The sequence below is a fragment of the Hemiscyllium ocellatum genome, chromosome 3, assembly GCF_020745735.1.
Source record: "Hemiscyllium ocellatum isolate sHemOce1 chromosome 3, sHemOce1.pat.X.cur, whole genome shotgun sequence".
NCBI classification, from domain to species: Eukaryota; Metazoa; Chordata; class Chondrichthyes; order Orectolobiformes; family Hemiscylliidae; genus Hemiscyllium; species Hemiscyllium ocellatum.
This window is the reverse complement of record NC_083403.1, coordinates 48,887,833-48,904,293: the sequence shown is the minus strand read 5'-3', so window position 1 is coordinate 48,904,293 and position 16,461 is coordinate 48,887,833. Positions and strand designations below refer to the sequence as shown.

General features: G+C 37.4%; 1 protein-coding gene across 3 annotated transcripts in view; it reads left to right on the top strand.

Annotated features, from left to right (window-relative positions):
- hbs1l (HBS1-like translational GTPase) overlaps positions 1-16,461 on the top strand; it is a 172,626-nt gene that overhangs the window by 146,376 nt on the left and 9,789 nt on the right. For all 3 annotated transcript variants that reach the window (XM_060849819.1, XM_060849810.1, XM_060849837.1), the window contains 6 exons: positions 3,248-3,394; positions 3,513-3,587; positions 4,152-4,269; positions 4,399-4,467; positions 7,599-7,703; positions 12,123-12,213. In XM_060849819.1, the coding sequence (XP_060705802.1) occupies positions 3,248-3,394; positions 3,513-3,587; positions 4,152-4,269; positions 4,399-4,467; positions 7,599-7,703; positions 12,123-12,213 (605 nt within the window). The remainder of the gene's footprint in view (positions 1-3,247; positions 3,395-3,512; positions 3,588-4,151; positions 4,270-4,398; positions 4,468-7,598; positions 7,704-12,122; positions 12,214-16,461) is intronic.

Below are 16,461 nucleotides of genomic sequence, written 5' to 3'. Positions count from 1 at the left end.
AGCTCTGATCTCCAGCATCTGCAGTCTTCACTTTCTCCTCCAATGCATGGGGCATTATAAACATATGAGAGAAAGAAAGAAATGTTCTATTGGGATGGGCTTCATTTGAACCAGGCTGGGATCAGTATCATGGCAAATCTTATAACTACAATTGTGGATAAGGTTTGAAATTAATTCATGGGTGGGGAGGGTTCAGTTGAAGGGAAGTTTAAGGAGTCAAGAAACAAGTACAGGTGTAAGGTAGCAATCAAAATGTCACAGGAAGGGATATAAAATGTAGACAAAAGAGTCAGGAAGTTAGACTATTCAATCATCAGCCTTCTCTGCCATTCGATAAGATCATGACTGATCTGGTGATGCTCTTAATTCCACTCTCCTGCCTGACCCCAATAACCTTAGTTAATCAAAAATCTGACTAACTTAGCCTTGAGTATATTTAATGACCCAGCCTCAACTGCAGTTTGTGGAAAAAAATTCAGACCTTTGAGAAAACACCTTTCTCCTCTTTATCTTAAATGGGTGACCCTTTATTTGTAGATTGTATTTCCTAATTCTAGCCTGGTGAATTTAAGTTTGTGACTCTGCCTGCTTGCCCTTTGGGTCTGTTTAGAATCTCCAAGTCTTTAAAAAAAATTGTTCAAATAAAACCATTTTGTTTTATTAATGAATTCAAGAAAGCATATTTATTTATGTTTCATATGAATGATATATTTGAATGTGAAGTGCTTTCAGAAAGGCTAAAATGATTCATTCGCAGCAACTAATTTAATGGAGAATTGGATAGATATTTAGAAGAGTGAAATACTAAAAAGATTTTTGCGGAAGTGCAGGAGTACTTAGAAGAGATGTCACCTGTGGAAGGAAGTACTTCAATCTTAAGAGGCAAAAAGGTTAATCTTGAATAATATTACAACTTTACAGTGTTAAAAAGCAGCAGTTTGTTTATGATTCTCTTTTGACATAAATCAACTGTTTTTTAAAATTCCTGATGAAGGGCTTTTGCTTGAAACGTCGATTCTCCTGCTCCTTGGATGCTGCCTGTGCTTTTCCAGCACCACATTCTTGACTCTCTCATCTCCAGAATCTGCAGTCCTCACATTTGCCTGCTTTATTTAAAAATCAATTCAGTATATAAGAGAAAATGTATTTCAGTTCGAAGGTATATTTTGTTGCCTGAATTACAAGTGTATTAATGTTTTTATTGTTTGCCCTTCCTGTTTACAGGCTGTCCTTTGTTTTCAGAGTAGAATTGTTGGCTGATCCCATTCAGTCTTAGATTAGAATGAAAAGATAAAGCTACATTAGTAGTGTTAAGGGTGTTGAAAGTACCAGATAACAAATATTAAAACCATGAATGCAGAACATAACAGAAGTGAAAAATGAAAGAAGTGAAGTGAAATGTTCAATTCTGTACTCAGTCTTGTCATGGCCTGATTGATTGTAGCTTCTCATTAACAAAGTGGTGGGAGTAGACGTCAACCATGTTGCCACAGTTAGTTTGTAATGTCAGCATAGCAGTAGTGTATACCAATCACATACTCCCTGTAAAACCTATTTTTGTTCAAACAAATCAGCGATATCTAGAACTATTGAAGACATGGTTCTTCGAATCCACATCACAGATTAAAGATTCACAATACAAAAACATCAATGATTAGTAATGTATGCAGAGTGTATACTGTAAAGCATATTTGCTTTACATCAAATATTTTGCATACTATGAAGTCTGCTACTAATGTCCAATATTCTTAAAATTATCTTAAATAACATAGCATTGATGCACTGGTTTACTCTGTAAGTTAATGACTGCCAGTTATTCTGATGGACACTCAACTTCCTCAGCCCCAAAAAGAAAGACTTTGAAGCCACCATCTTGTATCAATGACTTAATAAGATAATTCAGGCTTTTGTCCATGCTCCCCTTCAGGGATCCATTATTCTGTGTGGAGAACCATTTCTTACCATGAAGTCTAACTTTTCAATTTATAGTTTGAACTTAAGTCCCATTCATTGTTTAATTTCAAGTAATATTATTAACTTTTTAAATTCAATTAGGTATTTTAATTACTGTATAACATAAGAAATAGGAGCAGGAGTAGGCCGTTCAGCTCCTGAAGTCTGCCCCAACATTCAACAAAATCTTGGTTAGTCTGCTGGGGCCAGAGTTCCTCTTTTATGCCAGCTCATTATCGCTGTCCAATCCCTGATATTTAAAAAATCCATCTTCATTTTCTTTAAATACTTTGTGAACTGCTTCCATGACACATTAGGGTAGAACATTGTAAACTTTCATTACTGTCTAAGAGAAGAAATTTCTTTGCATCTCAGTTTTATGTCAACCTTCCCTATTCTCTATGTATGTCGCCTAGTTTGATATTTCCTATTCTCAATCATTCTATACCTTCTCAGCATCTACTAGAACATAGAACAATACAGCACAGAACAGGCCTTTCAGCCCACGACGTTGTGCCGAACATTTGTCCTAGCTTAAGCACCTATCCATGTACCAATCCAATTGCTGCTTAAAGGCCACAATGATTCTGACTCTGCCACTCCCACAGGCAGCGCATTCTATGCCCCCACCACTCTCTGGGTAAAGAACCTACCCCTGACATCCCCGCTATACCTTCCACCCTTCACCTTAAATTTATGCCCCCTGGTAATACTCTGTTGTTACTCTGCTAAGCCATCTTAAAATCTCTATGTTTCAATCAGATGATCCCTCATTCTTCTGAACTCCAATAAATAAAGGCCTAAACTGCTTAGCTGTTCTCACTTGCCTGTCTTCCAGCTACTCATCAAAGTTGTTTCAACATGAAAATTGTTATTTGTATATGCACTTGTACCTCATGGGTGCTGTGTACTGTTCAGAAACATATTTGGGTGTTTATCTCATGTCTTTGCTCTGCTTATGGTTTTTTAGTTCTCTCTGAAAGATCATCAAAAATTATTGGGATGACATAATGTCACCATTTTTCCCTCTGTCCATGCTAAATGTAAATGCGAAATGCCAAATTTATCAATTCTTTAGCTTACAGAATAAATATTGAGTCATGTTACATCTTAATGTACTGCTTTCTACCTGTCAAATTATCATTCTAAAATGTTGTAAGCACCATAAAGCCAAAAATTACTGAAAGGGTTCCGAAGATGCTATAAAAAAGTGTGTGTATTTGCTAAGCCTGAAAATTAACTAAAGTAAATAGTGTAGTGAATTTTTATTTTTGATTTTCTTCCTCCTTTTCAGGCTGATGTAGCAATCCTCGTTGTGGATGCAAGCCGAGGAGAATTTGAGGCTGGATTTGAGGCTGGTGGACAGACTAGGGAACATGCGTTGCTCGTTCGTTCTCTTGGTGTAACACAGTTAGCTGTTGTTGTTAATAAGATGGATCAGGTAACTCTTAATGAGTCAATGTCTAGCACATTATCTCAATTCAGTTTATACCACAGTTTCCTGTCTCATGAGAAAATGGCTTGTTTCTAACGGTGACAGTTTTTGATTGGCATTGCAGGTGAATTGGCAACCTGAAAGATTCAAAGAGATCTCTAATAAACTTGGGCATTTCCTGAAGCTAGCAGGCTTTAAGGTAAGATGTCCACTTTTTATGTGGCTGCTACATTCCACTTCTTTTTCTTTTGTAATAAGAAGTAATTTGTCAGATAAACAGATACACAACTTATAAACAATAAAATGAAATGCCTCACGTTTTAAGACTATTCCCTACTTGTGTTTTCATTATAAATCTTAAATCAACATTACATTATAAAAGCTTCTCCTTTGAATCATGCGAGAGAGCTGAACAGCAAAATTCAGTTTCTGTTGCAGGACTGAAAATGAGATGAATAATGTTGAAAATATGCAAAAGCGTACTGAAAAGTTTTTTTTTAATTATAATTTAGAAATATTTAGAAAGTACTTTGAAGATTTACTCACTTCTGAAGTGCTTCTCATACTGATCATGTATTTTTAAGATAAACAGAATGAAAACCCATCATATGCAATACTGTCTTGCCACATATTCCTCTACATTATTTCCTGTCTTTATTTTCCAATGAAGCAGGAAATCTTCACTACATTCTCACCTTTGGTATAATTTAGCAGTTAACCAAATGTCAGCCATTTGTAATATTTGTGTTTCTGCATTTACTAGGATTCTGATGTTGCTTACATCCCTACAACAGGACTGAATGGCGAGAATCTAACCACTAGAAGTCAAATACCTGAACTCAAAGCCTGGTACAATGGACCTTGTTTGTTAGAGCAGATTGGTCAGTATTATGTGATAGGTTTATTACTTCCTTCATCCAATTTTAATCATATTTATTGATAAATATACTCAGCAGTCTCAGTTGGGAATGCGATGACTACAGTTACTTCAATGTTTTCTTTTCTTTTAGATTCTTTCAAGTCACCACAAAGACCAGTGGAAAAACCATTTAGGTTGTGTGTGGCTGATGTTTTTAAAGGTTTGTGTTTATAAGTGTAACATTTGACTTGTCTCATTGGTTTTGTACTTTTGAATATACCGTGCACATTTCTTGAGATGTTGTTATTGAGACAGCCCTCATGGTTTTCATTATAATAGAAGTATTAAATACTATTGTGTTCCAAGCAGCCAGATATTTTAACTAAAACATGCCTTAAGTAAGGTAGAGGTCTTCTTTTACTTTGCAAAACTACTTCAGAGATTTACTTCTTGATTGTAAAACTTGGGAACAGGCCTTCCTACCAAGAGATCACAACATAAAAAGGTCAGACCATAACATCTTCCATAACATCTATCTTTTAGTGTACTACATAAATTTCAGAAGTTCATTAGTTTGGTGCTGTATTCATGCAATCAAATAATTCCATTCCTGCCTCCTTAAGCTTTGACAAGATTTCATCTACCTTGCAAATATTGATTAAAATTCAGGTTTGCAGACCCAAAAACAAAGTATATTCATTTCTGTGATAACTGGCTTGCCTTCTATATCAAACTTACATGTCAAAATGAGAACTGACATGTACATTGTTTCAGAGTTTCAGTCTTTGCTCCACGGAAATCTTCTAACCTGTTTTAGTTAATTCTTTCTTTTTACAGTAAGGTTGAATTTGACTATTTCCCTTTGCACAATACAGGCCAGTTTGTGATGATAAGTATAGCACAGGCTAAGACGAGGGGGAATTTCTAGTCAGATGATGGTGAATCAGTGGAATTCACTGCCCCAGAGGACTCGGTCATTGACTATTATTATGATCCAGTTGATGATATTGGGCATGTCAAATCCTGGCATTAAACCTGACTTCTTTGATTGTCACTGAGATACATATCACAAGCCACGCAAGCTCATGGCTTATTGAGTGAAGAATCAATAATGTTACTGTGGATCTGGAGTCATGTGTAGGTTAGAGTAGGCAACGAAGGTAGATTTTCTTCCCTAAAGGCCATTAATGAACCTGATGGATTATGACAACAGTTGACAGTAGTTATATGGTTGCCATTAGGCTAGATTTTTATTCCAGATATTTTTTGAATTTCACCATCAGCCATGGTGACATTCAAGCCTATGTTAACAGAACTCTTGTGGTTTCTCTTGATTACTAGACCAGTGATGCTACCACTATGCCACTGTTGCACAAGCAGTGGTATCTTGGTAAGACATAATCTTGTTCTTGCAATTTGTTTACTGTGATAGTTAGTCTCTGAACACGTTTACAAGAGGCTGCCAATGTACTTTTATCAAAATAAAATCAAAGTATATTATGCACAAAAGGAAAAAGATGGATTATATAACATTATATAAGAACTAGCTGAAACAGACATATTGCAATAATTTACCCGAACTGACTTTACAGTCATCTGAAGGATCACCCTGTTTCTACATTCGAGATCCTTGTTTGGTGGACATGGATGCACTTGTGTTTTTTCTCTGGTACAGTCTTCATTCATTCAACATTATCTTCTTCAGTTAATGTCTCTTCATGACATCAGTAGACAGTTTGCTATCACAACTCATTTACTCCTGAGCATGTGTTCCTTAAACACACGCATTCAACAGATTTGTAGAATGTCTTATTGTCTGACACCTTAAAGCCTTCTGTGTCTGGAGATTTTATCTCACTTACTTCAAAGACAGCCAGCACTTCTTTTCTTCAGCCCTGACTGTATTACAAAATGCTAAACTATACTCCTGATGTCACAGGGATACCCGCACCAATCAACCACACTGCCCCGTGGCCCAACATTTCAATTCCCCCTCCCACTCTGCCGAGGACATGGAGGTCCTGGGCCTCCTTCACTGCCGCTCCCTCACCACCAGACACCTGGAGGAAGAACGCCTCATCTTCTGCCTCGGAACACTTCAACCCCAGGGCATCAATGTGGACTTCTACAGTTTTCTCATTTCCCCTTCCCCCACCTCACCCCAGTTCCAAACTTCCAGCTCAGCACTGTCCCCATGACTTGTCCGACCTGCTTAGCTCCTTTTCCACCTATCCACTCCACCCTCTCCTCCTTGACCTATCACCTTCATCCCCTCCCCCACTCACCCATTGTACTCTATGCTACTTTCTCCCCACCCCCACCCTCCTCTAGCTTATCTCTCCATGCTTCAGGCACACTGCCTTTATTCCTGATGAAGGGCTTTTGCCCGAAATGTTGATTTCGCTGCACTTTGGATGCTGCCTGAACTGCTGTGCTCTTCCAGCACCACTGATCCAGAATCTGGTTTCCAGCATCTGCAGTCATTGTTTTTACCTATCCGAGTGACCTGCTTCTCTCTCTCAAAGAAATGAACTAAGTTTCTGGATGGTTCTGTTTTTCTATAAGGAAACCTGTTTCTGTCTTTATCTCCCCATATCATAGGATACCTTATACCCCATTTATTTTTCTCTTTCCTACACTTCTATTCTGAAGCTCTGAAATGTTCATCACAAGGATTTTTTTTTTAAAAAAGCTTCATTTCGATGCAAATTAAACAAATTTCTAAAAATCTTGCACCACTGTATGAACTCAAAAATGAAACAACAACAATGTTAATTCTTAATTGACATGATATAGACGTGCAAATCAAATTTAATGCTGTGCATGGTTTTGTCCACTTTATACTCAATTTTCGAAATATTAATGTGAAACTTCACTGTTTGTTCAAGATTGTGATCAATAAATCTTTACATTGTAAGACAGCAAGGGATATGGGACTGGTGTAGGAAAATGGTGTTAAGTAGGTTTATTGATTGGTAGAGTGGGATTGAGCTGAATGGACTATTCCTATTCCTGTTTCTTAAGTTTTTAAAGCTTGGTGTTTGTATGTCTCTCTGGAGTTTCAAGTTGATACATTTTAAAATGTAGACCTGGTTTTGTTCCATGGTGCTCTCATACATGAATCTGGAACTCTGCATGATACATTTGGTACACAGAAATACCAGGTTTGGATAAGATACACATTAATTATATTAAATAATACAGCATAAAAGTTCAAATTGCTGCAGAAATTTTTTTTTGTTGGAATTTCAGGTACAAAACTCCTCTTTGCTCAGCCAAATCTATTCTAAATACTTAATTGCTAAATTAATTTGTTTAACAATAATTTGTTGAATCATTCCTATTTTGCAGATCAGGGGTCAGGATTCAGCATTACTGGTAAAATTGAAGCAGGGTATGTACAAACAGGGGATCGACTGCTGGTTATGCCTCCAAATGAAACTTGTACTGTTAAGGGTAGGTATATCGGTGATTATTTGTTATGTTGCATCACAGACCTTTTTGTGAGTAGTGATCAACAGAATGCAGTCAATGCCAATATTAAATAGAACAAGATTACAGCTTTTAGCTTAATGGAAGAAAGAAATTATAAATTAGATCATGTGTGATTACATAGAAGCTCTTAATTTTACTTTAGAATATCGATACACATATTTTGACAGTTGTTAAGATAAATTCATACTCAAATGATTAATGGTGACCTGAGACATTGTCTTGGGTATTATCTTTGATCAAATTCAGCAGCTGGTTGGATCCTAAAAATTATGTACAACCAAGCTTTATACTTTAGCATTTTTCAAGGCTGGATGAGAATAATAAATGCCTGCATACTAAATGAAAAAATAAAAACACAGCTGCTTTCATCTTGCGACAAAATATTCATTAGCAGATGTAAAATCCTTAAAATAAATTAAAGTGAAAGGCAAATTGTTAAAATTGACACAGAGGTACAGATTTATGTATTTAATCTATGGTAACTGATGTAATTTAGAACTTGAATCATGTTGAAGAATACCATTGGTTTTGTAATTATACTCTACATTTTTTAAAGACAAAAACAATAAGAATTCCTATTTCATTTTCTTTTCTCACAGCTGGTGCACTGTTTCAGCCATGTCTTAGTCATTATGTAGGGCAATTCTCCAAATCATACATTGATTGTCTGTTTGTAACTATCTTGCATATATCAGCCGGCGTGTTCTGGTGTCAACTTCATGAGTACTGTGAAGATATATCTGTCCTTGTATCAAGTTAATTTTCCTTACTGTTCATTTTAAAGAAATTGAATATGTCTTTCAGTTTCCTTTTTGTTACTCGTATCTTTGACACAATGGGTGCAAAAACACTGTTTATTTTGTTTTACCAGGTTTCTTTGTTCTTGCACCAAAGTTATAGCACATGCCCAAGAAAACCCCATGAACACTCATCCCCCGATATCATAATTAAGCATTGGTTGCCCTTTAGTTGCTTGTCCAAATGACTATTCATATGTGAATCTTGGCAATCAATGTTACTAGTCAGGATCAAGATAAATGGATTCTTAGCCATCAGATATATGAAATTCTCAGCATGGATCATTGATTTGTGATAGAAATTCTGATCAGTTTCTCCTAGCCACTTGCTGGCCACATGATTGAATGCATTTTTACCCGGCTGACCACTCAGAGGAGTCCTGTATTTGGAGTTTATGCTTTTGACTTTGGTACTGGTGTGTGCACTGAATAATTGAGTATATAAAGGGCACCTTCTGCTTAACCCCACTTACAAAGGAAATTACTAAACATCAAGGTTTTCACTGTCAAATGTCAGCATTAGCACCAGGATTTTGCCTGGTTTGGAGCATTTCACTGGGAAGAGAGATGTGAATAAGCTTGGAAAGAGAGAATGATTCGGGGGGACGTGGGCAAGATCTAATTGAGGTATATAGGATTATGAGGGTCATGGACAGAGTGAATAGAAAGCAGTCATTTCCCTCAATCAAAAGGTCAAAAACAAGGGGGCACACATTTAAAGTGGAAGGATGGACATTAAAGGGATTCGAAGAAAAGGTTTTCACCCAGAGGATCAGTGTGGGGGCAAGCTGGAGTGCATTGCCTGGGAGAGTACTTGAGGCAGGTGATCTCACAACATTTAAAAATTACTTGGATGAGAACTTGAAGTGTCATAATATTCAAAGCCATGGCCTACTGTGGGAGCATGGGACTCGTGTAAGTGGTGGTGTATTGTTGGTGGTACAGACTTGATGGGTTGAAAGGATTTTTATGAACTGATGATTCTATGATTCTATGAATGTGCTTTATTTAGAAGTGGGAAATCTAGAATAAGATTTTTTTTAGTATTGATGGTGAAATAAGGCTAAGGCAATGGTAGAGTTTGATATTTTGCACTAGTATCTTGTTAATGCCTTAAAGGCTTTCAATGGAATACGTATGCATTTCATATATATTGTGTCATTATAAGTTTTAATGTCTTTCTATTTGACCTGTATTTAATCAGAGGAATGTGGAGGTAGATGAGCCAAAATGTGTTATTTCAACATTTTCTGTTCTCACTGTTAACATAGTACTGATTGATTTCAGATTACTTTAATAATATGATAGAAATGTTCGAAACCTTGGGGTCTTTTGGATACTTTCAGAGTCAATAATTGATTTTAAAAGTTATGATTTCAAGCCCTTTGTATATAGTATGTTTTTTTAAAGCAGTTTATTGTTATTAAATGGGTTTAGCAGGTACTCATTCTGCATTCATTCTGGGAGGTGGTGAATGGGGAAACTGTTGAGCTGATTGACATTAAATCACACTCCAATGCTATCACAATGTTTAATCAGTTTTCATTATTACCTTAATTGGTGTATTTCTGTGTCAGTTAACTCGCACTGTTGATTCCAGTCATAGATACCAGACATTAGATTAGCTGTCTCACAAATTTAATATCAGTCTGAGAATTGTTTTTAACAATTAGCTGGCACTGTAAGCATGTTTGCAATTTTCATCAGTATATGTCCTCTTCAGTTTATTTCACCTCATTCCTCCCCTGCTCCTCTCTACTCTGTGGTCATGTATCTCTTGCAGTTAACCTTTGATTAGGAATTCGCCTGTGCTGCCTTTTGGTGCAGACTGAGATTGTATGAGCCTGACTGATAAACTTCATCTACCTGCAAACATTTTAGCCCTTTGCTTGGATCTCTGGATAGCAGTGCATCTACTATCAATAGTTCAAGCAAGTTTTGTAGGATCAAAGCTGAATTTTACCATTCTGTAGTGCCTACCATTGCTACTTACTTTGTAACAACAATTAGTGAGCATGTGAATAATGACAAAATTATTAAATAACAGCAGCGGTAAAAAATTATCTACAGTCTTAACAAAACAGCCAGTATTGTGGCATTATAACTGAATGTTTGGAGCTGATTTTCATAGGTTGTTTGAGAACTAACTTTTCCTGGAAGAATCTCAATATTTGAACTGATTGGCATAACTGTTTGTTGATCATTTCTAATGCCAATATTAATTTAACATGTGTTAGTCCTTTGTGAAAAATTGTGAAGTACCTGAATGTTGGCACATTTTAGTCTGAACATGAATGATTTCACCCAGGCTTATTCCAGACCAAAGCTTTACATAGTTACAGTTCCAGAGCAAATGGCTCAAAATTTCCAAAAATTAGTTAAGGACCAGAAAATTAAATTCTCTGTAAAATGTGAACATTGAACCTATTTGAAAGAAGAATACGTTTGTAAGGATACATGACTCTGTGAATATACTTGAAATGATTATAAATTGCATGTTGCAAATGTTTACCTCACTGCATATCACAAGTGGTAAGGTTTTTCAAAACATGTGATAATAGCATACTAATTCAGCTGATCCCTGTTCAGGTGGAGGGAATAACTGAATGAAGACAAATCTTTCTAATCTGTCATTAGTTTTTCAAGATCCCTGGAGTCACTTACTGTTAATTGATTTAATCAACTAGATGCTTATGTGTCAGTTTTAGTTATATTTTGAGAATTTTAATACTTCACTGAATGTTTTTATATTGTTGTGTTTGATGCCCTTGTGCCATCATTAGACTATTTATCACCAAGCTAAAGTTAATTAACTGAAGATAGTTTGTGCTCTTTTAGATTTCTGTGAGATGTTCCAGGATCAGTAATGAAATTATTTGTCCAAAATGAAAACCTTTTGGGGTCCTGATGTGTGTAAAGAAAAAAATTATATAGATGATTTAGCTAAATTCTTAATTGTTTAGATCTTAAAAATCATTGGACGGTAAGTGGTTCTGAAGAGGTTTGATGCTGGTTTAGTGATAAATGGTGTGAGGTTTGTGGTATCAGGTGTGGTATTGTGCACATTCACTTCATATTAAAAGTGGTAAGCTTTCTTTGGGTTTACTCATTTATGCCTTAACTCCATAAACGGGCATTAGCTATTTAAGCAGTCAGTGGTATTTCTTTTACATCACGGTAAGCAGTTACTTACTGCCAAACAGTGATATTTGATGAAAAACATAACAGAAAATTCTTTTTAAATATCAGTCAGGAAACGCTGCGTAAGTACTAGTGAAATGTGAAAAACAGAGTAACGAACAAAAAGTGGTTTGTGAACTGTTTAAACTTTGTTAATGAATTTGACCACTTTCAAATACAAATTGGAGGTATTATGCAACATTTGCAAATCTGATGCACTTTTCTCACGTTATATGTCAGTAGGAGCAGGATGCTGTGTAATGGTCGTTAAAATACTGCGCATTCATGTTGAGAAATTATGACTCAGATTAGTGTCAACCAAAGTTAAAAACATTTTTGATGCACATTTCACTATCTTAACCCAGAAAGCTGACTATGGGGTTACAAATTTACTCATTTCCAGGAATTGCCTTACATGATGAGCCGCTTGATTGGGCAGCAGCGGGAGATCACGTCACTCTCACAGTGACTGGTGTGGACATTATAAAAATAAAGTAAGTTTTTGTTTTTTTGTTATCTTCATTTAGAGGTGTCATTTTCCATGATCCCTTGCACATAGGACAAACATGCCAGCTCTCTCCAGCTTGAAATTAGGGTACAAATATTTTAAAAAGTTTTCTTCAGTATATTCCACTTTAAAAAAAGGATAAAATTGAATCTACAGATATGCATACTCTTAAGTACACAGGAAATGAAAGAGAATGATTAAAGAGAATAAAAAGAACTTGGGAAATTTCTCTTAAAATGAGAATGGCAAAGTAGAATTGTGAAATGAAATTGTCAGACAGTATTTTTAAAAAGTAGAATGTTCTATACATGATAAAAGCAACATAAGGATAGAGCCAGGATGGAATGCACAAGATAAACTCTGAGGTAATGACAGTTGAGTGGTAAAACTGGAAATTATTTTGCTTCGGTTTTTACCTGAGACTAACCGGTGCACCTGGCATTTGACGAAGAAATCAAAAGGAATATCAAGCCTTTTAACATAGAAGAGATGGAGGTACCGTCTGTTTTGCTGTAAGGCGGTGGTTGTGTTCCTGTGCGACCTCATGTTGTAGAAAATCATGCAATAGAAATAATGGGGCCTATGGGAAAAAGACAGGGTTGGGGCAGGCCACCAATAATATCAGTAAAAATTGAAACAAAAATAGTAGTTAGCCTAACACAAATTATAGCACAGTTCAAATAAATTTAACACTTTAAGGGGTTTCTGAGTTTGCTGAATACTTTATTAAGACAGGGGCTGAGAGTCATCGTCAGCATCATCATTAATTTCAGGTGCAATTCTGATTGCAGGGTTACGACGAAAGAAGGTATTTATTTCAGAAGTGGATAGCTGTGATTCATTGTCCTCAGACTGTTTTTTGGGTGTTGGCTTAAAAAAGGCATCTAGCTTTTTCTGCTTTGCATCTTTTATCTTTCATAAAAAAGTTGTTCATAGGGTGCCAGATAAGGCTTTTTACCACAAATGGCTATCCTGCTGTGTTCTGCATTGTAGCCATTGTCTTCAGAGCTAAAATGGACTTAAGGTAACCTTTCAAGGCTCGTGGGTTGGCAGAGTGGTACACCAACACAGGCTTAAGCTTTAAGTCTCCAAAACCATTGGCACCCAACAACACAGGCATATAATCTTTTTCAACCTTAAAACCTGGAGTGTGTGCTTCATTCTTAGAAATGGAGGTTCTGGATGGCATTCACTTCCACTATAAGCCTATCTCATCCAAACTGAAGGTTTCATCTAAGGTGTAGCCATTACTAGTACTGAAGGCAGGCCCATCAGCAGGATTTTCAGCTCTTTTCCTGAGGTCCTCATAACTTCTTTAGGCTTTCTGTATTATAGTGAAAAAGTTGGTCCCAGTTCGCTTTTTCGATTGGCATTCTATCCATAGACTTAAAAGCTGCTCCATCTCCTCAAGTTACTTTGTTTTTCATTCCACAGAACCCGGCAGTTCGTGTTTTTTTAAAAAATCTGTTCCCGAATTCACCAATCATGTTACAGCCAAATCGTATTGATGAAATGCACGTTGTAGGAGAATGACCTGTAATTGATTAAACTAATTTAACTTAGGAAGGATAAAAACCCTGGTATGGCTGGATTATATAAACATTTACTTAAATCAGGAAAGAGAAAGCAGAAGTATGAATGTATGTATTTGATATAAATAATTATATAGTTCATTACCACTTTCTCAACGACAACTAGGGACAGGCAATAAATGCTGACCAGCCAGTGACGCAGATTTTGGGAGAGAGTTGGTTGGTAATAAATACTATTCTTATAATCAGAAAAGGAGCTATGTTCAGAGAATTGTAGACATCTTCTCAGTCAGTGATAGGAACAAATTTGGAATCTTTTAAAGATATGATAGAGCAGCATCTAGAAATTAAGTGTAATAAAGAATAGTTGGTGTAGAAATAGAGTTTCAACACTTGTCTCATCAGACTGATCACATAGTTTATAGTGAGGATGACCATGGTAAAGTTTAATTCACTAACATATTTACCAAATTAAATTCATCAATAAAAACAAACTTACATTGATATAATAGTTTTGCCATAAAGAAATGCCCCAAATTGCAGCACTTGTAAGTGCAATAAGTAGACATTCCCCATTGCTGAAAGTGAAAGCATGGTTCAGCTGGGCACCGTGAACATTAATTTATTTAAGTTACTGGTTTTGTTACTGGAAGCAGAAAATGAGAAACTTAGCAGCCAGTGTCGTCGAATTTTAAAATGAACTTGCTGTACTATCATTGCACAGGTGTCTTTTGGGGCTTGTTTCTAAAATTTGGTGCTAGAAATATTGTGCGCAAAGAAATGCAGTGCATTGATCATGTTGGTTTTGGAATGCAGCTGTACTGTGCAAGCCTATTTGTATAGACTTTTAAAATGGAATTGAATAACTAGTTGAAAAGAATTTGTCTATAATTGGGAAGGAAGGAATGGAGTGGAGCGCCCTTCATCCTCCCAATTATGTCAGAGGGCGGGGCCCGGTTTGAGGTTGGCCTTCATGCTGCTGGGCAAATCAAGGGCCTTTTGTGGTCAGTTAATGAATACTAAAAGACCTCATTTCAATGCCACTAATATTCCACCAGGAGTGGGGGAGGAGACCACGTCAGCTCGGCAAGCCTCCCAAGCGCACTGCCATAGTATCAGAGTGGCGGTGGCAAAAGTGGTAGTGTGTCTGGGTTATTAATCCTGAACTGAAAAGTGTGTTGCTGGAAAAGCGCAGCAGGTCAGGCAGCATCCAAGGAGCAGGAGAATCGACGTTCGGGGCATAAGCCCTTCTTCAGGAATCCTGAAGAAGGGCTTATGCCCAAAACGTCGATTCTCCTGCTCCTTGGATGCTGCCTGACCTGCAATGCTTTTCCAGCAACACACTTTTCAGCTCTGATCTCCAGCATCTGCAGTCCTCACTTTCTCCTTGTTAATCCTGAACCCCAGGTCAATATTCTGGAGACATAAAGGTTGAATCCCACCATAGCAGATGGTCACACATGCATCTGCATAGGATGCATCTTGTGACTCTTAGCTTCCTTTCCGAGCATTCATTCACTTCATGTCTACATAGAGGTTGCCATCCTCTGTGGCTTGCATTTTTTTTAGCACACAGGCAGAGGCAACTTGTTATGATGCGGAGAGCTGAACAGTCAAGGGGGTTGGACACGTGGCAGCTTATTGCATGCTTAAGCTTGTTGCAAATAATCTGGATATGCTTCATGCAAAGGGACACAACAAAAAAATTAAAAGACAGCATTTAGAACATAGAACATAGAAAGATACAGCGCAGTACAGGCCCTTCGGCCCTCGATGTTGCGCCGACCGAATCCTACCTAACCTACACTAGCCCAATAACTTCCAAATGCCTATCCAATGCCCGCTTAAATGACCATAAAGAAGGAGAGTTCACCACTGCTACTGGCAGGGCATTCCATGAACTCACAACCCGCTGTGTAAAGAATCTACCCCTAACATCTGTCCTATACCTACCACCCCTTAATTTAAAGCTGTGTCCCCTAGTAACACCTGACTCCATTAGCGGTAAAAGGTTCTCAGTGTCGACCCTATCTAAACCCCTAATCATCTTATACACCTCTATCAAATCTCCCCTAAACCTTCTCTTCTCCAATGAGAACAGCCCCAAGTGCCTCAGCCTTTCCTCATAAGATTTTCCTACCATTCCAGGCAACATCCTGGTAAACCTCCTCTGCACTCGTTCCAATGCCTCCACATCCTTCCTATAGTATGGCGACCAAAACTGCACACAATACTCCAGATGAGGCCGCACCAGAGTCTTATACAGTTGCAACATGACCTCAGGACTCCGGAACTCAATTCCTCTACCAATAAAGCCCAGTACACCATATGCCTTCCTCACAGCACTATTTACCTGGGTGGCAACTTTCAGAGATCTGTGTACATGGACAGCAAGATCCCTCTGCTCATCCACACTACCAAGTAGCCTACCATTAGCCCAGTAATCCATCTTCTTGTTACTCCTACCAAAGTGAATGACTTCACACTTAGCTACATTGAATTCCATTTGCCACATTTCTGCCCAGCTCTGCAACTTATCTATATCCCGCTGTAACCTACCACTTCCTTCCTCACTATCCACAACTCCGCCGACTTTTGTGTCATCCGCAAACTTGCTTACCCAGCTTTCAAGCCCTTCCTCTAGATCATTTATAAAGATAACAAAAAGCAAGGGTCCCAAAACAGATCCTTGTGGTACACCG